The sequence below is a fragment of the Crocuta crocuta genome, unplaced genomic scaffold (assembly GCF_008692635.1).
Source record: "Crocuta crocuta isolate KB4526 unplaced genomic scaffold, BGI_CrCroc_1.0 scaffold103, whole genome shotgun sequence".
NCBI classification, from domain to species: Eukaryota; Metazoa; Chordata; class Mammalia; order Carnivora; family Hyaenidae; genus Crocuta; species Crocuta crocuta.
In genome coordinates, this window is record NW_027529192.1 from 1,876,579 (window position 1) to 1,901,695 (window position 25,117).

Genomic DNA, 25,117 nt, shown 5'->3' on the forward strand with positions numbered 1-25,117 from the left:
CTGCAATCAGTGCCGGGAGGAGGAGTCCACCCTTCTTCCCAATCCTGCAATGTTCATCCTTCTAATGCTCGGAGTTTTCTCTTCCTGGTCCAGTTCTCCCAATTCTACCCCAGTCTCACAGACCCTTTCGTTGTGCGACATCTGAAATTGAGAGAAGCAATTAGCACACTTCCTAAGATCTTTAGTCTTGGCTCCGAGCCTTCACTGCATTTCCTTAACCTACCTTAAATCTGGCTCCTTACTGAGGACACATTTCTCTGCAGCCCAGAGTGGTGATGAGTGTCTCAGATTATGTGTCTTGAGGCCAGAAGTAAACCTGATATTCCCTTGACTCCTCACTTTGATAACTTTCTTGTCCTTGCCAATTAGAGGCCTTTTCCTTGCTAATTTAGCTATTTGGCTACACCTCCCACCTCCCTTCCCCTGACCTCACTCCTGTCATTTACTGGTCTTCAAATCAGTTCTGTCGATGATTGAGGACTTTGGCCTGTGTCTCAAAGGCTTCTTTTCCAAGCCCTGTTCTTCCGTCACCCCCGGGACTTCAACATCCACATTGGCCACCCGCCCAACGTCCTGGCCTCTCCATTCCTGACCTAACCAGCAGTGGACTCTTTTCCAGTGCATCTCAACCAGTTGCTCATGTAGTTATGCCTCAGATTTTGTTCTTCACTGCACCGCATCTATAATCCTTTATCTAAGAATCTCAGTCTGTGACCACAAAACCACCATCAAGCCACTCCTTGTTTATATAAATACCCCACAGTGGCTCTTTGTGTTAGTTTCAGCAGGAAGGGTTTTTTCAAGGGACATTAGAAAGCCCCCAGAATTGTTGGAAGGTTCCTTTTAGTGGCAAATGGTAACTTGGGTGTCAGTATTTCTTTTTTTTTAATAATTTTTTTTAATGTTTTATTTATTTCTAGGAGAGAGACAGCGTGAGCAGGGGAGGGTCAGAGAGAGAGGGAGTCACAGACTGAAACAGGCTCCAGGCTCCGAGCTGGCAGTCAGCACAGAGCCCGACGCGGGGCTCGAACCCACGAACCGCGAGATCATGACCTAAGCGAAAGTCGGACGCTCAACCGACTAAGCCACCCAGGTGCCCCAGTATTTCTTTAAATCTTTCCCAACTGGATCCTTCTTCTCATTGCCCTTTGAAGATAATTAAATATTTCCAGTTAAAAAATAAAACGTTTTTTTTGGTGCCATGCCCCCCTCTAGATATCACCTATCTCTTTTATCTCATAGCTGAATTTCTCAGAAGAGTTTGCATATATATTTTCACTCCACTTTTTTTCACATTCCATGAATTCCTCAACCCATTCAATCTGCCTTCTGTCTGATTATTCAAGCAAATTTGGTGCTGCCAACAAACCCACTTACCAGCCTGTTGTTAAACATATGGACACTTCCAGGCTCATCGGTCCATACCTCTCAAATGTATTGAATGTGGGGACCATGCCCTCAATCTTGAAACATTGGCTTATTTTGGCTTTGTTACTTGGTTTCCCTTTTGCCTACCTACGTGTTATTCCCCTCCATCTCCTTTGCAGGTTCACATTTCTTTTTTTTTTTATGTTTATTTGTTTTGAGAGAGTACTAGTGGGGGTTTGGTCAGAGAGAGAGGGAGACAGAAAATCTGAATCAGGCTCTGCTCTGTCAGTGCAAAGCCTGATGTGGGCCTCGAACTCAAGAACCATGAGAACAGGACCTGAGCCAAAGTCGGACCTTCAACTGACCGAGCCTCCCAGGTGCCCTGTGGGTTTATATTTCTTTTTTTTTTTTTAATGTTTTATTTATTTCTAGGAGAGAGAGAGAGAGACAGCGTGAGCAGGGGAGGGTCAGAGAGAGAGGGAGTCACAGACTGAAACAGGCTCCAGGCTCTGAGCTGGCAGTCAGCACAGAGCCCGACGTGGGGCTCGAACCCACGAACCGCGAGATCATGACCTAAGCGAAAGTCGGACGCTTAACCGACTAAGCCACCCAGGTGCCCCAGGTTTATATTTCTTTATTCAGCCAGTAAATATTGGTCTTATCATGCTAATATCCTTCTTAGAAAATTTCTGCATAGTTTCCATTGCGCCACCTATGTATAAAGAACTCAAGTTTACATCTTCAGCTTGATTCCTATCCTTTGAGCTCCAGAGTTGTGTATCCACCTGGTGCTCTGACATCCTTCTTCGTTGTCTCAAAGGCATCTCACAAGGGACTGGCCCAACACCAGACCCTCCCGCATCCCCAGGAAATGTGGTCTTCTAAGTGTCACCTCATTTGGTCATTAACAATTCATCTACTTTCTTGACAAAAACAGGAAAGTCAGCTTCATGACTTTTCTCTACGTCACACCCAATAGACTCCAGACCTTGGACCTGTCAGTTTCACTACCCAAGTCTTTCTCACACTCATCTGCATCTTTCCATTCCTTCCATCTCTATCCCACTGCCACAGATGATGGCTTTTCAGTGAAGCATACGGCCACCGCCCGTTTCCAGAGAAACCACCGCCTCATCAGTGAAATCCTTAGTGAAAGTGTGGTGCCAGACATTCAGTCAGCTGTCACAAGAGCTAGAGTGCAGGTCCAGACGACAGGCCCAGTCCTTAATGGTTCACCAGCGAAAACTAGAAGCTGAGCTTCTTCAAATAGAGGAAAGACACCAGGAAAACGAGAGGAAGCTCCTGGAAAGCACAGATTCATTTAACAGTGAACTTAAAAGGTGGTGTGGTCTGAAAGTGGAAGCAATCATCTCTCTCATCATCACCTCTAGGATGGCCCCAAATTTGTATACAGACATCTCCTGCTCCCTTCTGACTCTAAACATGGTAGGTGAAATGATCTTTACAAATAACAGTTGTAATTGTGGGCACTGCCTCTGTTTAAGGCTTCCCACTGCATTTGGGTTAAAGTCTGTGCCGTGCCATGACCCACAAGACTCAGCGTGGCCTGGTTCCCCCTCACTGTTGGGCTTCTTCTCATACCAGGCATCCCCTCACTTTCTCAGCTGGCCTTTTCATCTACCATTTTACCTTCTGGCCTCAGGACCTTTGCATCTCTATTCATTTTGTCTAGAATACTCTTCCTTCCATTTTGCCTGCTTATCTTTTACCTATTTTACACATTTTAACCCAAGAATCCCTTTCTGATATTGGTAAGCACCTTTGCTCATCTCCTTGACCAGGACAAATTCTTGTAGATACTCCTGGTGTTTTGTACCTCTCTTAGTGGTACTTGTCATGATTGTCATTTTACATATTTTGTCTCTGTTGGGTTTTTTCCTCCTTTTTTTTGTAATTTAATTAGGCCGCGTACCAGGACTGCTGTTCCACACCGTCATGCCTGGTGCTGTGCCAGTAAACAGGTTTTTAGCAAAATATATGGAGGGATGGATGGGAAGGGACATAGTGTCAAAAATAATTGGGGAAGGCAAGGTTGGGAGGCCCGTACAGAACTGTTGAGGGTAGTGCGGGGGTGCCTTGTCTTTGGTTGAAGGAGGTCAGGCAACATGGAAGTAGAACTCAAAGAGCTGGGTTTTTCAAATCAAGTCACATTTTGCATCACCAATTCCGTATTTTAAAACGGCTAATTGCAGGGGTGCCTGGGTGGCTCAGCTGGTTCAATGTTCAATTCTTGATTTCGGCTCAGGTCATGATTTCCTGGTTCATGAGACTGAGCACCACGTCGGGCTCTGCACTGACAGTGTGCAGCCTCTCCCTCTCTCTCTACCCCTTCCCCACTTTCTCTCTCTCTCTCTCTCTCAACATGAATAATAAATAAACATGAAGAAAAAAAGAAGATTAAAATAGCTATTTGTAATAGCTAAAGGATTGACGGGGGTGTGGGGCCAGGTGGAGTGACTTAGTCAAGTTGAATTCCGGACTTACCCTGAAAATGACAGTTTCCCTTATGCTTTCTTTTCCCTTATAGAACGGCAAAATTATTGCAAAGGTCAATGGTGCAAATGCACCACTTGTTAATCAAAAAATTATTGACTTGATCAATGAGGAGAGGAGAATTGAAGCAGGTGAAATGGTGCGCCCTCAGGTAATACCTAATACAGGTAATAGATTACTGACTATTTTATTCTTAAGAAATGCATCACATCTGTTTTGTCGTTTCCCTAAAGAATTTCCCCAAATTTTGTAATCGTCTAAGTGTCTAAACGGTACAGATTTTTTTTTGGCAGTATGAATCAAAGACCTTAAAAACACATGTATCCTTTGACTGAGCAATTACACTGCAATTTTCCCTGCAAAGATAATGAAACAAATATAGAAAGGGGCATTTATGGCGAAGTTGTCTGTTAAGCGTTTGAAATCAATCTGACTGTTGAACAACACTGAATAGGTTCCATACAATGTCCGTAATTTTTGTCATAAAGTATACAGATCCATACAACAGAGTATTATTTTAGCGTCTTCTAGCTCTGTACGTACTGATGTGGAAAGAGGAGCAGGCAGATTGACAAATGAAGGTAAGAGACCACCTGGTCAGGATACTTAGAATAAGACCCTGCATGTGAGGTACATCGTCTGTGTCATGAAAGGTATTTAAAAATTGAAAAATAAGCTACAAAGCATGTGCAAGTATGAACATAATACTGAAAGAAAAGAAGCTGCAGAGGAAGTGATCAGAATAAATAAAAGCTACTGTGGCTATTGAAACAGATGCACGTGTACACACACACACACACACACACACACACACAAACACAATCATGAGACATCCGCACACGCCAAACCAACAACAACCACAGAAAAAAGGGAAAGTATGAATTTAAGAGACGGAAAGTAGAGAAGAGCCAAGAAATATTGGAAAATAGAAATAATGAGAAGGTGTAGGCTCAAGCTTGTATAAATATTTGCTATAAAAAATAACAGTTTAAATCAGGAAAGGATAGAAAAATTCAATAAAACAGGCTTAGAAATATTGGGTCAACTGTATAAGAAAGATATATCATTTTATCATATCATATACATAAATTACAGATCAATTGCAGAGCTGAACACAAAAACGTGTTAAAGTATTAGAAGAAAATATTGGCAAGCCTTTGTATTGTCCTATGTTGAGAAAGGCATTGTAAGCAAAGCACAAAACAGATACCAAAAAAGGAGAAGTTAATAGATTTGATTATTTAAAACTTTGAAGGGCACCCTAAAATGTGAAAGGAGAGCAGTAAATTGGGGGATAATGCTTGCACTTTATGTCTAATATGCTATGTTATGTGCTAATGTCCATAGTATGCACAATAGGAAAAAATGAACATTCTTTAAAATTAAAATTAACTTTTTGAGGCGGGGAGGGGCAGAGAGGACCTCAGGCAGGGCCCACACCCAGTGCACAGCCCGATGAGGGGCTCAATCTTGACTTTGGGATCATGGCCCGAGCCGAAATCAAGAGCCAGGCTCTGAACCAACTGAGCTACCCAGGTGCCCTCCCAAAAATGAACATTTTGATGGAAACCTGACAAATGACAAATATAGGGAATTTACATTTATAATGGTGATTTTTCTCATGCAAGGACGTTTTTCTTTACTTTTCAGGCTTTCTTATTTGTCACGGAATCTCCCCCCTTCCCTTCTCTCTGTTTCTGTGTCTCTCCCACCCCCGCCCCTCCATGTTTGTGAAAATTGTAATAACTAGGAATTACTGAGGACTTCCTACTGTTGGCATGCTAAGATTTCCCAACAGATCTCCTCATTTCATGTTGACAGATCTTTTCCTTCCTAGTTTTTTGAGTTTAACTGACAAATTACATTGTATTAATTTAAAGTATATAACATAATGATTTGATATCTGTAGGCATTGTGAAATGTGATCACCTACCTAAGTTTAATTAACATCTTAATTAACATCTGTCAACTCCCGTAGTTACAGGTTTTCCTGTTGCTGTCATGAGGACTTTCAAGATCCAATCTCTCAGCAACTTTCAAATATACCGTACAGTATTATTACCTATAGTCACCATGTTGTATATTATACCCTCAGAACTTATTTGTTATATAACTGGAAATTTGTACTTTTGGAGGCCTTCACCCAATTCCCCCTCTTCCCACCTTCCACCTCTGGTAACCACCATTCTGTTCTCTGTATTGATATGTTTAGTTTTTTTACATTATACATATAAATGAGATCATACAGTATTTGTCTTTCTCTGTCTCACTGATTTGACTTAGAATATTGCCCTCAAGGTCCATCTATTTTGTCACCAAATGGTGGGATTTCCATATATATGCCACATTATCTTTTTTAAATAAATATTTAAATGTTTATTTCTTTTGAGAGAGAGACAGAGCACAGCAGGGAAGGGGCAGAGAGAGAGGGAGACACAGAATCCAAAGCAGGCGCCACGCTCTGAGATGTCAGCACAGAGCCCGACGTGGGGCTCAAACTCATAAGCCATGAGATCATGACCTGAGCCTAAATTGGACGCTTAACCTGAGCCACCCAGGTGCCCCTATGCCACATTATCTTTATCAATCCGTGGACCTTAGGTTGTGTAAACAATGATGCAGTGAACATGGGTGTGCACATAACTTTTTGCAATAGTGATGTCATATTTGTTCATAGTAATCTCTTAAGAACCTTTGTATTTGTATGGTATCTTTTGTAATGTCTCCTCTTTCATTTCTAATTTTATTTATTTCAGTCCTCTGTCTTTTTTTCTTCATGCTCTAGCTAAATGTTTGTCAATTGTTTTATTTTTTCCAAAAAACCAGCTTTATGCTTCACTGATTTTTCTATTATCTATTTAGTATGTATTTTATTTATTTCTGCTCTGATCTCTGTTATTACTTTCATCTACTAACTTTGGATTTATTAGTTCTCTTTTTCTACCTTCTTCAAGTGTGAAGTTAGGTTGTGTATTTGAGATCCTTTTTTTGTTGTTGTTTTTTAGTGTAGGCATTTATCACTATAAACTTCCTTCTTAGAACTCTTTTGTAGCATTCTGTAAGTCTTGATGTGGTGTATTGCCATTTGTGTCAAGTATTTTTTTATGTTTTTGAGAGAGGCAGAAGGTGGGGAGAGTGAGAGGAAGACACAGGATCCGAAACAGGCTTCAGGCTGAGCTGTCAGCATAAAGGCTGATGTGAGGCTTGAACTCACGGACTGTGAGATCATGACCTGAGCCAAAGTTGGTGCTCAACTGACTGAGCCACCCAGGCAGCCCCCTCTTTTTTATATATATATATTTGTCTCAGGTATTTTTAAATTTCTCTTTTGATTTCTTCTTTGACCCATTGGTTGTTCAGTAGTGTGTTTAATCTCTACAGATATGTGAATTTTCCAGTTTTCTTCTTGTAGTTGAGTTTCCTATTATTGTGGTGAGAAAAGATGCTTGATATGGCCTAGCATATAATCTATCCTGGGGAACGTTCCATGTTCACTTGAGAAGAATGTGTATTCTGCTGATTTTGAACAGAATGTGTTGTAAGTGTTAAGTCCCTCTGGTCTAACATAGAGTGTAAGTCCCGAGTCTTCTCACTGATTTTCTATATGGATGGTTTATCCATTATTGGTTGTGTTGAACACATGATCACCAGCTCTGCTGGCTGCCAGACCCAGGCTATTAAGGGATATGTTCCTTTGGGAGCGGCCACAAAAGCCGGGGTGGGGTGCCAGGTGTATGCTCAAGCCGTGTTCATGTGGAGATCAGCCACCTGGATCCGGGCAGATGGAAAGTGCAAAGATGGCGCCTGCTGGCCTCCCTGGTCTCCAGGAAGGAAGCAGTTAGCTGCTAGGTCTGTGTTCATTTAGGAGCTTGACTCTTAGCCTACAGCTTTCAAGAGTTTCGAAGAGGCTTCTTTCAGAGAAAAACTGGGCATGTCAGTGAGCTGCTGGTGCACTGAGCCTCGATAGGATGGCCACAACCCGTCCTTACCAACCTGTTAAGAACTGTATGTTCACCGTAGCCCCTAGGACTCGTGGACGCAAGCCCCAGCTGGCTTTCAGAGCCAGGCATTTTGGGAACATGTCTCTCAGTTGAAAGTCTTAAAATTGGGGGCTTTATATGTTAAGCCCAACCCTTCACTCCTCAGGGAGATGCTGGTTGTTCCCTCCCAGTGGTGTGTCACTGTGGTGAGGGGTGAGCCTTATGGCTGAGTTGTGTCTCAGCCTCTTCTACACAATATGTGGGGTTGTTTTTCTCGTTTACCAGGTGGGTAGGAGTTTCTCAGACTTGCTCTGGATTTCTTTCAGAGGAAATATTTTGTATATTGCTGTAGATATGATGTGTTTATGGGAGGAGGTATGTTCAGGAGCCGTCTGTGTTGCAATCTTGAAGGGGAATCTCAAGAAATCTTATGAGATAGTTACAAAAGATAAGACAAGGCTTCAAAACATTAAGTCATTTCCCCAGAAAGAGGCAGCCAGTAGATGGTGAAACCAGAATTTCATATCAAGCAGAATGACTCCTAAATATAAACTCTTAATGGCTATATTCTATCCAGCTTTCTCTTTATGTGCTCTGTTCCATGGTTATATTATTGTTGGTCTGATTGCTCTTGCAGAATGATATCCTGTTTTGATTAATAGAGGTATGAGTGTAAGAAATGTTTTCATATGTTTATATTATTCCATTTTTAATGCTTCTGCTATTTAGTTTTCTTATCTAATTGCTTGATCTAGCACACCCCTGTCTGATAGTAATAAAATACAAGTCATGTTGTGAGCCACATACATAATTGAAAATATTCTACTGGTCACATTAAACACAACAGAAAAGAAAAGAGTGCAATTAAAAATTTTAAATCCTGTGTATTAGGAAGATTTCACCTTAAGGATGTACTCAATAGAAAAAGTAAGGTATTATATAATCTTTTTTTTTTTCCATATTAAGTCTTTGGAATGTGCTGTGTAGTTTTCACTTATGGCACATCTTAATTTGGACTAACTTCATTTCAAGGGCTGAAATAGTTTTATGTGGTTAGTGGCTGCCCTATTGCCAGCATACATCCAGCAAATATAATGTCAGATCCATCTGAAGTTATAGCTGACATAAATATCTTATTCCTGATTATAGTAAGAACAAATGCTTCCTGTATAGTCATTTCCATACATTTGGGGGTCTTTATTACAGTGAGACTCTGACATCATGCATTCTCTTGCCAAAAAATGTATATATGTAAATATATATACCTTTCAGGTAGTCAAAACAGAGTCACAGAAGCACTTTAAGGGCTTCTCAAAAAATTAAGGCAACTCCATCCCCGTCCTTGCTAGTTTTTTACTCTACAGTAAAAAATTGGCTGTGGTTTTGGGCAATACAAATTTTTTTTTTCTGTAAGTTAAGAAGGTATTTTTGCTGTTTCTAGTTGACCAAGAGTTATGGTCAGGATTGGATCTAGAAACTCATCAAATGCCTGTTTGATCTATAACATGATAATTATGTATTTATCACTTTCTTACTTATTAATTTCTGCTGCTTTCTTATTTTATTCCTTGTGCTCTTCTTAAATTTTAAGGCTTTTTTGGTGGTTGATCATTTTCCAAATAGCATATATGCATGCTTTCTGATAGCCTTTCCACCCCAATTACTTTCAACGTCCTTTATGTTATTTCAGTGGAAAGATCGGGAAAAGTAGTTTAGATAAATGCAGCCACATTCCCACTTTACCTTCTATCTGTTGGATTATCGATATTTATTAGAAACAAAGTTTCTAAAAACTTATATTAAAATATAACTTCTATTTGTATTTCTCTTCCACAGTATCATGAAATTTTGTTTGTGGACTCAGATGCGGAAGATGGTGAGGAATCACCCTATGAAAGTTCTGGTAGGTAAATTTCCTTCAAAGTAGTGGAAAAGGATTCATGTACATGGATGTTCATTGAAGCACTACTTGTAAGAACAAAAAACTGGCGGTGACATTAGTGTCATTTGTAAGTGACTGGTCAGCTAATATTAGACTTGCTATTAACATTTTAAAAAATGTTTTATTTATTTTTGAGACAAAGAGAGACAGAGCACCGGCAGGAGAGGGGCAGAGAGAAAGAGAGACACAGAATGTGAAGCAGGCCCCAGGCTTTGAGCTGTCAGCACAGAGCCTGATACAGGACTCGAGCCCACAAACTGTGAGATCATGACCTGAGCCCAAGTCAGATTCTTAACAAACTGAGGCACCCAAGTACACCGTAGTTTACATTTCTAATTGCCACATCCATCATTATCTAGACTTTGTGCCAAGAAAATGAAATTCTTCTTTTTTTTTCCCTAGAGCCACAATACAGTATTACTATTGTCAAGCCTGATGCCGTGATTGCTAGAAAATCTCTAGAAATTAAAGAAAAAGTAAGTGATATTTCCCAACTTTACTTTATTACTTTTATTTTTAATATAATTTATTGTCAAATTGGTTTCCATACAACACCCAGCACTCACCCCAACAAGTGCCTTCCTCCATGCCCATCACCCACTTTCCCCTCTCACCCACCCCCATCAGCCCTCAGTTTGTTCTTGCTATTTAAGAGTCTCTTATGGTTTGCCTCCCTCCCTCTCTGTAACATTTTTCCCCCTCCCTCCCACCATGGTCTTCTGTTAAGTTTCTCAGGATCCACATATGAGTGAAACCATATGGTATCTCTCTTTCTCTGACGAACTTATTTCACTTAGCATAATACCCTCCAGTTTCATCCATGTTGCTGCAAATGGCCAGATTTCATTCTTTCTCATTGCCAACTAGTATTCCATTGTATAGATAAACCACATCTTCTTTATCCATTCATCAGTTGATGGACATTTAGGCAAACAGATCTCAAATTATTGGTATTGTTTAATGTAATTCCTGAGTTGCTTTGAACTCGGATTATACTTATATTTCATTGTTTAGTACCTCATTAGATTTGCCTTATCTCAAAACTTGTCTTTGTTACATTTTGCTATACTTGAGTGGCATGCAAACTGGACTTATCATTAAAATATGGGTTTTTTTAAATGACAGATCACAAATAAATGTTAAATTCTATCCTTCCCCATAATTTGGATAGGTTTTGTTTTTTGCTATATAAACAATACTAGATTATGAGTTACAGCCTCAACAAAGGAAAGACTTTTAAAAAACAATGTTAAAACAATTTTGAAGATAGATGGTTAAAAATGCTCATAAATTTGTGTCTTTATGAATGATTCAGAAAGCACGATATCTTCCCTTGGAATTTAGTTAGTTCTTTCACATTTGAGGGAAAGTCACTTAAATAATAGAAATACTGTGGAGTTGCTGGTTCAAGCCTTGAAAATTTAAATACCAGGAGGCATGAAAAGGGCCTTCTTTGTTAATGTATTTTGAAGCCTCTTCAAACCTAGTGCCTTATGGATCGTGCTGAAATATTTTACCTGAAAATGTGTTCAAACCCGGGTGGTTTGTCAAGCACAAGAAACAAATGTCCTTGACTTGTTTTACATGTGGTCCCATGACCCGTCTGGATCTGACCTTCCTCTCTACTTGGAGATTCTCAAGGCAGGATTTGTCATAGAAATAGAAGACAAGAGAGTGCTCAGTGAACATCAAGTGCGGGACTTCTATAGTCGAATAGCGGACCAGGTAAGAAAATTAGAAGAAAAAAAAGCCATTGTGTTTTCAAAGACAGTAGATTCCTGTAAGTTTTGAATTCTCATTTTAGAAAAACAAACAAAGAAGCTTAACAAGCCAAATAAGCTTCTGTTGTCCCTGTTGGTGTCCGGATCATGATAATATCAAAGAAGGCAGTGATAGAAAAATCTCCAGTAGAAATAGTGGCAGGTGAGCAAAAGCAGATGGCCTGATTGTATTTTTTGGAGGGAAGACCTGTGTAATGTGGGTCCTCTCAGACTCCCTGCATCGGCCTCTGGAAGTCAGCATCCAGGCCTTTCCTGCAGATTTTTATCCCCAATTGAAGGCTCCTTGTCCTAAACCTCACAGGGAAGCTTTAATCCTTTCATTACCTAAAAGCCTATGTCTCGAGCTATTGTCTCTTTTGCCTGGGGAGGGAGGTATTAAGAAAGACAGTGCTGTGTTTGAAAGTACAGTGGTGTGGAGGTCAGAAGACCCAGCTTCCAGAAATGTACTGCCTGGTAGCCATTTAGCTACCTGTGGCCGTTTGAATTTAAAGTCATTAGAATCAAATCAAATCAAATATTCAGAGTCGCAGTTGCAAGAGCCACATGTTAAGGTCCCCATCGCCGCCCGTGGCTGCCTGTGTTGGAGATCACAGAATGTGTTTTGTCATCAGAGAAAGCTCTGGTGGGCGGCACTTTGCCAACTGGGTGTGACACTGCAACCATCTCTCTTGGCCCCAGGAAAAGGTTGGACCAGCTGCCTCAGCATCACCTGGGAACTTTTGAGAAAGTCAAATTCCAAAGCCCCATCCTAAACCTAATGAATCATGAACTCTGAAATTGGACTTTCCAAATCTGTGTTTTAACAAGCCCCATCAGATGATCTGGAAACATCCTGAAGTTTGAGAATGGTTATTAGATCATCTTTAAGGTCGATACCTGTTAACTGTGAACCTCCATCCTTCAGAGATGTGTTTGTTAGCAGGGGGATTATGAAGAGAACACTCCCTCGCCCAGTGATCGTAAAGGGGAGGATATTGCTTGAGTTGGGTAGTGACTGCCATTTTCCTCTATCCACATCAGAAGCCTGAAGTAAGCAGTTTATCCCCTTACTTTGTAGCCTGACTTTGAAGATTTTGTCCTTTTTATGACAAGTGGCCCATGCCATATTCTAGTTATATCTCAAGGAAATGAAGAACAGCCTGCCTGGGAAGAAACTAAACCCAATCCTGAGACTGAAAATAAATTCTATGAGGATCATCACCATCAGGTTGCCACATCTGCAGTGACGAAGAAGAAGCGGGACAGGTAACTCGAGTCCAGGAAACTTCCATTTGCGTTGTATTAGTACGTAACGAAGTGTAGGGTCCAAATAGCTCAACATCTAAGAACACAGGTTTTTATGTTGGAACCACAAGTATTTCTTCCAGTCGATCTAAAAAGAGGTGTGTTCGGCAAAGCTGGGATTTCCCTGAAAGTTTATGTCAGGAGGACTAGAGGTTATGTTTGTCTTCTAAAACTGGGAGCACCAGTGTGGCCTCCCAGCACCAGTGTGGCCTCCCCCCCAGGGGTAGATTGGGACCACGGGTAATCGCTGCCAGGTTCTCTCTTTTCTGCTGTCTCCCCACATTCACTCCCACCTGCCCTGGATCCTAAAGACATCAGACGTCCTCTCCCCTTTACTTTCGGTAATTGTTGGTAATACATTGCTAAGGACGAAATGATTCTATATTTTCACTAATGGGGTTTTTAAATAGTTGAAAATGCATATAAGTAACATATACAGTGCTGGTTTCGTGCACTGCTATTTGCATCTTTTATTCCCTCAAAGACTCAGAAAGTCCAATTTAACGCGAGTCATCAGAACTATGTCTGAAAGAAAGGTGGGTGAGCAGGCACCAGTACAGAGTAGCTGAGACTTGAGATTTCATCATGTGGCTCTTCCTGCTGGACAGAGCCTCCCGGTTGCATTTTCTAACCAGGAATCTCCAGAACGTTCCTTGTTGTCTTACTAGCGTGTGTAGTGACTTTTCTTGAGTAGCTACATCTGCTGGTTTCTACCAATGTCATGCTTTTTAAGGTGGCAGGAACTAATGTCATTCATTGCAAGTTTTAAGTGGGATATCCGAGGGACGTATAGGTAAGTCGGCTGCTGACCAAGGGCTTTGTGAACAGTAGTACTTACTTCCACAGTTTTAAGGGGGAATGATGGTCAGTGGTCAGAGGGGAGGTTTGGTGGGGAGAGCTGCGCTCAGAAAGACACCAGACTTCATACCAGGACTTCTGGGCCATGAAAAATATGTTTGGTGAAACACTCATTAATGCGGCTGGCGTAAGAGAAGTCACTATTTCACGGGTGCCACTGTTCTGGGAAGTCTGTGTCACATCTGACTTGGGGAAGCAGTTGTCTCCAACTGTTCAGTAATAAGATGAACAATGTAGGCAGTTGGCAGGGTGGGGAAGGAGTGAGATGTGTCAATTTCGCTTTGGCAAAGTCTGAAGTGTTTCCTTCCTGAACGTAGAGACTCCATTTGCCTTTGGCCCTTCCTCATCCTGAGCAGCGGCCACCAGCAGGCAGCATGGAGCGGTGGGGAGCAAGTTTGTCTGGGAAGCTGTTTTCCCAGCTCTTGTTGGGAAAAAAATCTGCATATTTATACATATTATTCTAGCACAGAAATTGCAATTTTTGTTTGCAAGCCTTAAGTTTCGAATATTTACTAGTGACATTTTCAAAATTGGGCTTCACTGGATGTTAATAGAGATACATTAAATTCTTGTTGCTTGGTAAATTCCAGAAATTGAAATTGCAATCTGCCAATAGCTCTGTTATTTTAGAATTGATTCTTACATGCAGAATACAAGCCAGAGTACACTGTTTATTAAACATAAGTAATAAAAATGCCAACTTGAGGCCCACACATATATTATTAAAATTTAACACTAACCACAGGAATTATTTAGAATGTGGAGAAAATATTTTTTTCAAGAAGAAGTAGGAATATACCACTAACATTATTTAGAATTGCTGGTACATGGTGATGCTTAGAAGCAGCCAACTTTTAGTTTAAAAATTGGTTTAAGGGGCACCTGGGAGGGTCCGTCAGTTAAGAATCCGACTTTGGCTTAGGTGATGATCTCACAGTTTCTGAGTCCAAGCCCTGCACTGAGCTCTGTGCTGACAGCTCAGAGCCTGGAGCCTGCTTCGGATTCTATGTCTCCCTCCCTCTTTGTCCCTCCCCCACGTACGTGTGTGTGTGTGTGTGTGTGTGTGTGTGTGTGTGTGTGTGTGTGTGAGATTTGATAGAAAGATACAACTTTATATGAGATTTAATTTTTATTTGTTTTATTAAACCATTAAAATATTTGTGAAGTTATTACCAGTTTTAATTTTCTTAAACTTCAGTTTATAATAATCTTAAATTATATTTTGGATTTCCACAGTTTACAAGAATATCTGGAAAGACAACATATATCTCAGCTTTGTGATGTTGAAGAGAATATGGATAATGTTAAGAAGTTTATTGATATCTTCTTCCCTGATTTTAAAAATATGAAAAACCTAAAATTAGAAAAGATCCTGGCATTACTTCGACCAGATCTCTTTCAAGAAAAGAAAGGTAAGAAATAAGTATAAATAAATCCTAGTATAATTGCACCAAAAGATACTATTTTAAAATTTAACATTGAAGAAAAGAACACCTGAAGTAAGAAAGTTAGTTAATATTAATCTCTCAATGATAAAGAATAAAACATTTTTGTAGTTAAAGAGTTTGCAAATTATCTTCTAACATTTGAATTTGTTAGAGTAGATTTTAACGTGGTAGGACTTATTATATAATAAAGATTGGACTTTATACTTGAAATGCCCTAATTCAAAGCTTGGGTCAACTCCTCATTAATTGTGTGATTTGATACTTTACCAAGTCTATTTCTTCATGTGTAAAATTCAGAAGATTAAAATGAGGGGCGTCTGGCTGGCTGAGTGTGTGACTCTTAATCTCGGGGTTGTGAGTTCCAGCCCCACGCTGGGAGTAGAGCTTACTTTTAAAAAATGAGAAAACATAAAGTGCTTGGCACTTGAAGGGTGCTAGTTATTTTTTTAAGTTTATTTATTTTGAGAGTGAGAGAGAGTGGGTGTGAGTGGGTAAGGGGGAGAGAGAGGGAGAGGGAGAATCCCACCCAGGGTCCACATTGTCAGCAGAGAAACCAATGTGGGGCTCAATCTCATGAACCCTGAAATCATGGCCTGAGCCAGAATCAAAGGAGGGATGCTTTTAACCAACTGAGCCACCCAGGTGCCCTAAGATTTGCTTAGTTCTTTATAGGTTGTGTAATTTTGTATTGTATTCTAGTGCTTGGTCACTTGAGTATTGTGTTATGAGACTCTGGTGAATCTTGTTAAAATCTTCTGGAAAATGTTGATTTCTTGTTTGTCTTAGAAGTCAGTCGGTCGGGTTAAGTTAAGACCACATGTCCCATCCCACTTTCTATGGGTTATTTCCAATGTCAGTTTCAAAGTTTTTCAAAGTTTTGTATGCTATTCTGGACTACACAGCTTGGAGATCAGTCAGAGACCTGAGTGACGCCTGATACTGAAGTTCGAAGCTCAATCCTCAAGCCTTTATTGCCCCAGCTTGGGGCTGATCAGTCCACTACTTCAAACGCAATTTAGGCAGTCACTTTCCCCCCACTGCCCACCTTCTCTGCGTCTATCTCATAAGCCTCTGCTCTTTGCCCTCTTGCTGGGTATCTGGGCTTTTAGCCTGTGCGGTTGGGCACAGCCCACTTTTAATTTTTTTTTAATGTTTATTTTCGAAGGAGAGAGAGAGACAGAGCATGAGCAGGGGAGGGGCAGAGAGAGAGGGAGACGGCAGAATCTGAAGCAGCCTCCAGGCTCTGAGCTGTCAGCACAGAGCCCGACACAGGGCTCCCACTCATGAATTGTGAGATCATGACCTGAGCCAAAGTCGGGTGCTTAACCAACTGGGCCACCCAGGCAAGAGCCTACTTTTAAGACTGCCTCCTGAATGTGAGAAAAAAGTGGGAGAGAGGAAAAAAAAAAGTAACAGGGTTTTCCCCACACTGTTCAGAGCACAGAGTCCCGTCTTCTCAGTTTCACTGGTCAAAGGGAAGGATTTGTTCTTAGTTTTGTGTGCATTTCATGTCTGAGGCTTGCCTTATAGTAAGGGAGGAGCAGAGAGAGAGGGTGACACAGAATCCGAAGCAGCTCCAGGCTCTGAGCTGTCAGCACACAGCCTGATAGGGGGCTTGAACCCACGAACTGTGAGATCATGATCTGAGCTGAAGTCATACGCACAACCAACTGAGCCACCCAGATGCCCCTATTTTTGCCAACTTCTAAATTTCATATGAGGACGAGATGCATTATATGCCACCATCATAATACATTCTGTCTGGTATGGATAGCCAGTAACCCATCAGTTTAACACTTATCATGTGACTTTTAATTTAGAGGATGTTTTAAATATCATTGATGATGAAGGCTTTAAAATACTGATGGAAAGACCAATCGTATTGTCAGAAGAGGAAGCACAAACACTATGCAAGGAATTTGAAAATGAAGATTATTTTGAAACTCTTATTGAAAAAATGACCAGGTAAAGTAGATTTTGGGTATTTATGTATTTAAATTCTAGTTTATGTATTTATGTATTTAAATTCTAGTTAGTTGACATACAGTGCAATGTTGGCTTCAGAGTAGAATTCAGTGATTCATCACTTACATATAATACCCAGGGTTCATCACAACAAGGGCCCTCCTTAGTACCCATCCCCCATCTAGCCCATCCCCCACCCTCGTCCCTCCATCAACCTTCAGTTTGTTCTCTATCATTAAGAGTCTCTTGTGGTTTATCTGATATGTCACGGGAGAGAGGCAAACCATGAGAGACTCTTGAATGCTGACAAAAACTGAGGACTGATGGATGTGGGGGGAGGGGGGGATGGGCATGGAGGAGGACACTTGTGGGGATGAGCACTGAGTGTTATGTGGAAACTAATTTGACAATAAACTATTAAAAAAAAAAAAAGAGTCTCTTGTGGTTTATTTGATTGAGTTTTGAATCATTACACTTCTTCTGACCCTGCCCGGGTCAAGTTGCCACACCCCTCAGTTCTGTAAACATGTGCTGAGTCTACTTATTTGCCAGTCTCACCCCCACCTCGATTTTTTGCTCAACTGTCCCATCTGCTCTTGTCCTCCTGACGTGCTACTAGAGAAATGGAAAGGCTCAGGTGGTCCCTGGACTTCATTCACTGAGTCGAATGCCAGAAATCCAAGGTGTGTGACGTCAAGTCCAAGTAGAGAACACACCGACTCTCAGGGCTTTTGGTAATCCTAAAGATCACTAGTCCAAGGAGAATAAGATGCTAGAAATCTGTCAGCTTTCTAGAAGGGTAAGTGAAATAGCAGCTGGGACAGAAATCCAGCAAGCGTATATAAATCAGCAGGAATACGGGGATACTATATAGGAACCAATCTACCAGAACCAAGGTCTTTCCCTCCCCTTCTTCAGTCTGCTTCCATACTTTTATAAGGTGCTCAGTATTTTCTTGGCAGTACACCAATGGAAATTAATCTTAGAGTCTTGGTAAAAGAATCATCTTGACTTGTATTGTCTATACCATTTAGCCACAGAGCCATACTTCACAGCCTTTGTTCTTTTAACAGCAGTCCATCTTTAGCCCTTGTTTTATTGAGAGACAATTGTTTACAACACTGGAAAGAGTTAATTGGACCCAGCACTGTTGAAAAAGCCAAGGAATATCTTCCAGAGAGGTAAGATTCATACCATGGGCCCCAAACCCTTTTCATGGGAGACTCTTTAATTTTGATTTGAAGATGGGTATGAAAGCCACAGCTCCAGTCTAAGAGAGGCTCGCAGAAAAACCACTTGCCCTGGTTATGACGGGAGGCCCAGCCCAAGGGCAGCCCGAATATAGCCAAGGCTTTGCAGATGCAGGTTGTGTGATGCTTGGCGTGGGGATGGGAAGTAAACGGTGAGTACCCAGCCAAAAGGCCATCTCCTGGCCTTGGTAGACATCAACTCAGGAGAAGAAAGGCCCACCCTAGGAGTGAGCAAGAACAGAGATGCTCTGTCAGATACAGGCAACTTGCTACACATGTTGACATAATACACGACAGTACTAAGGAAGCATCACATGTAAACGTTGACATGTTTTCTTTTGGGTAGGAAATCTGGAATCTGACTTGCTCTGCATGGACACATTTTGCCCCTTATTTAGCCCTACAATTACTGTAAAGGATAATAGGGTTAGACAGTCTGTAAGTAGTATGAGCAGAATGTCATAGAATCTCTTAATGAAACGAAAGGCATGGCGTTCGAGGCAGGAATTCCCATCAACACAAGGCCTACACTTGTAGCCATACTGTTCTAGAAATTATGGTTTCAAGTGTGGAGGTAGTGCACCAGCACAGAGACACATTCTCCAGGGGAAGGCACTCAGCAACTGCCCCCCCGCCCCCGACTATTATAGTGAGGATTCAAACCAAAGCCCTTATGACCCCTGTGTTGCTACAAGTTCACAGTTAATCTTGACTGTTATTATTTTTTTTAATTGGTTCCTCCTTTCCCAGTTTCCTTGGCTCCACCCAGTTCTGTCAGGTTGCTTTTGGAATAACTCAGCAGAGATCTGCCCTTACCTGTTTACTTGAGTATCAGATTCTGCACTGCACTGCTTAATCTGAAACACGGTCACTTGCATAAAGGAGAAACACAGCAACGCCTCACGCTCATCACCTACTCCCTCCGTCCTATCCTCCCCTCACACACACATTTCTCAATAATCACGTCTAACAGCACCACGGAGGGGCTGGTTGGTGTTCTCTGCGCTGGACAGAGTAAGTGCCGGTGGTACCTTATACATTCATTGTGTAAATCCCCCACCCCTGGCAATCACAGGCTCCAAGGGTCTCAGGTTGCAAACGTCTTCAAACCAGAGGTGTGAGAACTGCCAAGGGTCAAGTGGGAAGTTCAAGTTGGATAGGGCAAAAAGGAAATCTGAATGCATCAGTAGAAGCAGAGAGGCAGGAAGAGGGTCTGAGGACTGAAAGCCAAGTGGCCAATAAAGTCAGGTTATTAACAGGAAAGGACATTATTCGCTATAGCTGGATTTTGTGGGTTGGCAATTCAGGACTGTGCATAAAGGGCAGAAAATGAAATAAGGAGCAAGTATGTCCTCCACTGAAATGTACATAGATAAAGAGACAGTAAAAGGGGCAGCTGAAAACACATTAAGAAGTACAAATGATTGAGGAGGTGTATGTGTTCATCTATCGTGAAGGCAGCAGAACAGAAATAAACCACCTAACAGAACACGGCCAGTGCCATCAACCTCACTCCTGCCTCTTTACATGAACCCATCCTGTATGCTCCTCATTTATCACTGTACATACTCTGCTGGATGCTTCCATTGCGGCATCTTTTGGATTCAGTGTTTGTGATTTGGGAGGCTTGTTTTACGGTCAAATGCCGTCTCTAGAGCTTGATAATATTTAGTGATGAAAGAAGGGAAATGAATACGGAGAGCTTAATAGGCACCATATGTTTTAAATGTATCATCTGATTACATCCCCCAAATCTCCTTCCAAAACAGTTTTATTATTTGTATTTGAGACAGCTCAAGCACAGGGAGGTTAACTCATCACCCAATGACACATAGCCAGCAGGTAGTGCATTTTCACTGCACCCAGGCATCTCTTCGTTCTTTCAGAGTTAGCTGTAAATATTCACATCATGGTTATTTAAATGTCCATGTTCTTTCTTCCTAATGACTGTTACCTCCTTATAAGGAAGTTGTATGTTCTAAGCCACTCTGTCATTGCCTTTTACATAATGCCTAGATCAGGAATGAGTTGCTCATTGCTTGATAACTTTTGAACAACTCGTATACATAGTGTTCTGTTGTGCTAGCTTATGCTGTGTTATGTGTTGCTCTGATGGTTCTTAACTTGACTTCATTTTCAAAGCTTATGCGTGCAATTTGCAGTGGAAGGCTTGCCTATCAACCAGTTGTATGGAAGTGATTCGTTAGAAATGGCGGAAAAGGAAATCCAGTATTTCTTTCCTCCTGAGCAGACTTTAGCGCTGATTAAACCTCATGTAACACGGGAACAAAGAGGTAAATATTTAGAAATAAAACTCAATGTTCACATTCCCTTCAAATCTTGTGAAAAATTTCAAACTATGCAGTGAACACCCATATCCCTCAATCTAGATTTAACAATTAACTTTTGTCATATTCACTCTCCTTCCCTCCTCCCCTCATTCTTCTTTCTGTCTCTCTCATAATCAATGTAATACCAAACTTTGTTGAAGTCCTTTTAGAGTTGATGGAGATGATGTTTTTCTCCATAGATATATTAGTATGAAAGATCATGTTAATGATATTTCTAATATCAAGCCATTATTCCATTTCTGTATAAATTACACTTAGTCATGAGATATTTTTTACATGTGCTTTTGGATTCTATTTGCATATATTTTATTTGGGATTTTTCACATTGAGACTGACAGTGAGATTGGTCTGTCCTTTTCATTTTTTTGTGCAAGGTTAAATAACAATGTAAAACTTCATAAAAGATGTGAATGTCTTTGTGTTTGGCACTCTGGGGGAGTTTAAGCAGCAGTGACATTGCTGTTTGAAGATTTGGTAGAGTTTTCCCAGAGAGCGGGGGTGGCACAGAGAGAGGGAGAGACACAGAATCTGAAGCAGGCTCTAGGCTCCAAGCTCTCGACACAGAGCCTGACGTGGGTCTTGAACTCACGAACAGTGAGATCATGACCTGAGCTGAAGTCGGATGCTTAACTGAGCCACACAGGTGCCCTTCCCATAGATTGTAATGCATAGTGTTTTCATTAACATTATTTTTTAGAAATTCTACACTGTGCCTACAATGTTCTTCTCTACCTGTCTGCTTGGTGATCAGATCTGACTGTTTCTGTACTTAACATAAGGGTTGGCCTTTCCGGAAGTCATCTCTGACCTTCCCAGAGAGAGTTAATGGTTTACTTGCCTGTGGTCTCAGGAGCCTTACACATTGCTCTTTATAAGAATGACCACCTTTATAAGCTGTGTTTCCAGGCCAGGCCCTCTGAGCAGACAAGTGTTTAGTGTTCCATTCACATTCATTCCCACAGTGCTTCCCCTAGGGCAGATCCCAGTCACCCCCTTTATAGAAGTCCAGCCTTCTTCAGCCTTTCTATTGGTTATGCCCAACTTGATCTTTAGAAAACAGCACAGCACTTCTAAGTGCTTTTGATCTGGACCAAAGAAAAGACTGTTGTACCAGGAAGCTCCCAATCCCTCAGTTGGCTTACTGAACATAGCCTTTAAAGTTTAGGCGGCTGGTGAGATTTTGACAAGATTTATTCAGTTCCCTTAATGGTGCCTTGCACTACTTCAGAGAGAAGAGTTCAAATCAGCTCCCCGCTTCAATCCATATCTAGCAAGGAGTTCCTTGACATTTGTAGCAATGACTTGAAAACATTCTTCACTTTCAGCACAGAGGCATACAACTCCCACCCTCCTTCTAGTCTATGAGATATTTTCGGTGCGTTCTGGAAAGGTGCATCTCGGAGATTGAACATCTGCGTTAGTGTATTAACATGGTGCTTTTCAGTTCAATTTCATTTTGCATAGTTTTTGCTTTTTAAGCCACAGTATGCAAGTAAAACGATTACTGCCCTTAGTTATTTCAGTCTACTTGAATATGGAAGAAAAGTGGAGGCATTCTACAAGATTACCAAATATCTGTTTTCCCTAGAGGAGATTTTGAAATATATTCAAGAGGCTGGATTTGAAATAACACAGATGAAAGAAATATACCTAAATGAAGAAGAAACAGAAAAAATTTATTCAAAAATAAAAAATAAAGACTTTTATAAAGATGTATTGGAGATGTTATCTGAGTAAGTTTCTGATATATAGTCCTTTGCATTATAAAAGTAGTAAATATTCATTATAGAAACCAAAAGGTACAAAATGTAATGAAAACATCCCATGTAATTTCATTCATTCAAAGACACCCTTTTAATATTTGGGGCTCATTTCTTCTCTGTTTCCTTCCTTCCCTTCCCCCGTCTCTTTACCCATCCTTCTTCCCTTCCTTCCTTCCTTCCTTCCTTCCTTCCTTCCTTCCTTCCTTCCTTCCTTCCTCTCTTTCTTTAGGTCTTCAACATTATACAGAGAGATGATCTGGGTTTCAGTCTCTGCTTTGCCAACATATTTAATCTGTGCCTCAGTTGCCTTATGTGTAAAATGGGGATAATAATAGTATCTATCTCATAGGTTTGTTGTGAGGGTTATATAATTAGTACATTGGAAATACTTGGAACAGTGCCTGGAGTATATCTCTAGAATTAAACTATAGCACTCATTCAGCACAAAAATCTATTGGAAGAGGGAGAAATGGAAAAACCAAAAGACAGTACAAGAGATGCCTGGGTGACTCAGTCAGTTAAACATCTGACTCTTGATTTTGGCTCAGGTCATGATCTCATGGTTCGTGAGATGGAGCCCTGTGTCAGGCTCCGTGCTGACAGTAGGGAGCCTGCTTGGGATTCTCTGTCTCCTCTCTGTCTGCCCCGCCACCCACTCACATGTGTGTACTCTCTTTCTCTCTCAAAAATAAATAAACATTTAATAAAAACTTAAAAAGAAAAGAAAACACAAAATCACACTAATAAGGACAAGGAGTACAGACCAAGTGTGGCATTCTGTCTTTACCGTGTATGCGGTTCTCCATGGGTGTAAATAGCCCACATCTACTGAAAGTATTCTTCTATGCAGGGGTCTGTCTTTGGTCATGATTCTGACCAAGTGGAATGCTGTTTTGGAATGGAGACGATTGATGGGTCCCATAGATCCAGATGAAGCAAAACTACTGTCCCCAGATTCTATCCGAGCCCGCTTTGGAATAAGCATTTTGAAAAACGCTGTCCATGGATCATCTAATGTCTATGATGCAACGGAGAGCATCAACAGAATATTTGAAGAGTTGATTCCTGAAAATCCTGAGGGAAACTAAAAGTACAATACCTTTTTAATTATTGTTTGCTTTGCTTTCTTGTTGCTGTGCTCGAGCCCCGGGTAAGAGTGTCCTAGAAGGACCAGCACTTGCCCCATGTGTCTGAATCAAACACTTCCTGCCAGACACACTGTGCTATTCCATAGCAGCCTTGAAGCCACACCATATGTATATGGATAGAGTTTGCTTAGCTGTTGATAGAAAGCTTGAAAACTTTTCTGTCTTGGGCAATGTGGGAGACAGAGCCTACGTTAGGCGACTTTTCCCATAAAGCCTACGTTCCTTCTTTATTTTCAGAGCAGGCTCACATACAAGTGTATGGCCTTGGCTGCTGACTGGCAAAGGACTGTATATGGCCTCTTCCCATGTGGAGGGTTGTCCCCACTTGGATGAGCCAAACTGAGAATGAGTATCCAGAGCATAATGAGAAAGCAGTGGGACAGAGAGAAATCCGTCCACACCCAACCAGGTTCCTTGGGGAGAGAAGAGTATCTTGCTCCCCTAATACTGTCATCTAGGCTATGATTTCTCCAGGTATAAGCATGTTGTATCAAAATATTAGATGTGGGGCGCCTGGGTGGCTTAGTCGGTTAAGCGTCCGACTTTCGCTTAGGTCATGATCTCGCGGTTCGTGGGTTCGAGCCCCGCGTCGGGCTCTGTGCTGACTGCCAGCTCAGAGCCTGGAGCCTGTTTCAGAGTCTGTGTCTCCCTCTCTCTCTGACCCTCCCCTGTTCACGCTGTCTCTCTCTATCCTAGAAATAAAATAAAAATGTTAAAAAAAACAACAACAAAATATTAGATGCATAAAATAAAAATAAATTGGGGCATAGTGAAGCTCATTCCATAAGACTCATTCAATCATAGACCAAGGCATGAGTGTGAAACCCATGAACATTTATGTTGGGAAAATATGCATTGTGTGTCTGCTTGAAGAGTAGGTTCTTGGTTAATACAGAAGTGACCGAATGAAGGTTGTTACCTTCAGGAAAGTGCAAATCTACTGGGGAGACAAAACTCACAGAAACAACATCAGCAGAAGGATGGTAGACAAAAATTGTACACCTGCAATGGAATATTATTTCACTGTAAAAAGGAATGAAGAACTGATAACGTGCTACAATGTGGATGAACCTTAAAAACGTTATGTCAAATGAAATAAACCAGACACAAGGACACAGATTGTAGGGTTCCACCTTTAAGAGACACCTTGGGTAGGTGAACTCATAGGGACAGAAACTAGACTAGAGTTTCTTGGGGCTGGAAGGAGGGAGACATGAGTTACTGCTTATGAGATCCAGTTTCCTTTAAGGGAGATGCAAATTTTTGGAAATAGATTGTGATGGGGGCGCCTGGGTGGCTCAGTCGGTTGACCATCTCACTCTTGATTTGGGCTCAGGTCATGATCTCGTGGTTGGTCCTGAGACTGAGCCCCGTGTCAGGCTCCACACTGAGCACGGAGCCTGATTGGGATTCCCTCTCTCTCTCTCTCTCTCTCTCTCTCTTTCCTTGTGCCCCTCCCCCCTCG

The 25,117-nt window shown here is 41.3% G+C and overlaps 1 protein-coding gene and 1 long non-coding RNA gene across 5 annotated transcripts in view; both read left to right on the plus strand.

Annotated features, from left to right (window-relative positions):
- The window catches only part of LOC144226801 (uncharacterized), a 497,259-nt gene that overhangs the window by 176,290 nt on the left and 295,852 nt on the right, over positions 1 to 25,117 (plus strand). The window lies entirely within an intron of this gene.
- The window catches only part of NME8 (NME/NM23 family member 8), a 37,746-nt gene that overhangs the window by 6,098 nt on the left and 6,531 nt on the right, over positions 1 to 25,117 (plus strand). For 2 of the 4 annotated variants that reach the window (XM_077758309.1, XM_077758308.1), the window contains exons 6-16: positions 3,917 to 4,033; positions 9,699 to 9,765; positions 10,207 to 10,280; positions 11,437 to 11,529; positions 12,643 to 12,830; positions 14,964 to 15,139; positions 16,996 to 17,140; positions 18,214 to 18,321; positions 20,533 to 20,684; positions 22,330 to 22,474; positions 23,355 to 23,594. In XM_077758309.1, coding sequence (XP_077614435.1) covers positions 3,917 to 4,033; positions 9,699 to 9,765; positions 10,207 to 10,280; positions 11,437 to 11,529; positions 12,643 to 12,830; positions 14,964 to 15,139; positions 16,996 to 17,140; positions 18,214 to 18,321; positions 20,533 to 20,684; positions 22,330 to 22,474; positions 23,355 to 23,592 — 1,503 coding nt within the window. In that variant the 3' untranslated portion in view covers positions 23,593 to 23,594. The remainder of the gene's footprint in view (positions 1 to 3,916; positions 4,034 to 9,698; positions 9,766 to 10,206; positions 10,281 to 11,436; positions 11,530 to 12,642; positions 12,831 to 14,963; positions 15,140 to 16,995; positions 17,141 to 18,213; positions 18,322 to 20,532; positions 20,685 to 22,329; positions 22,475 to 23,354; positions 23,595 to 25,117) is intronic. The other 2 variants (XM_077758310.1, XM_077758311.1) reach the window with 2 other exon arrangements.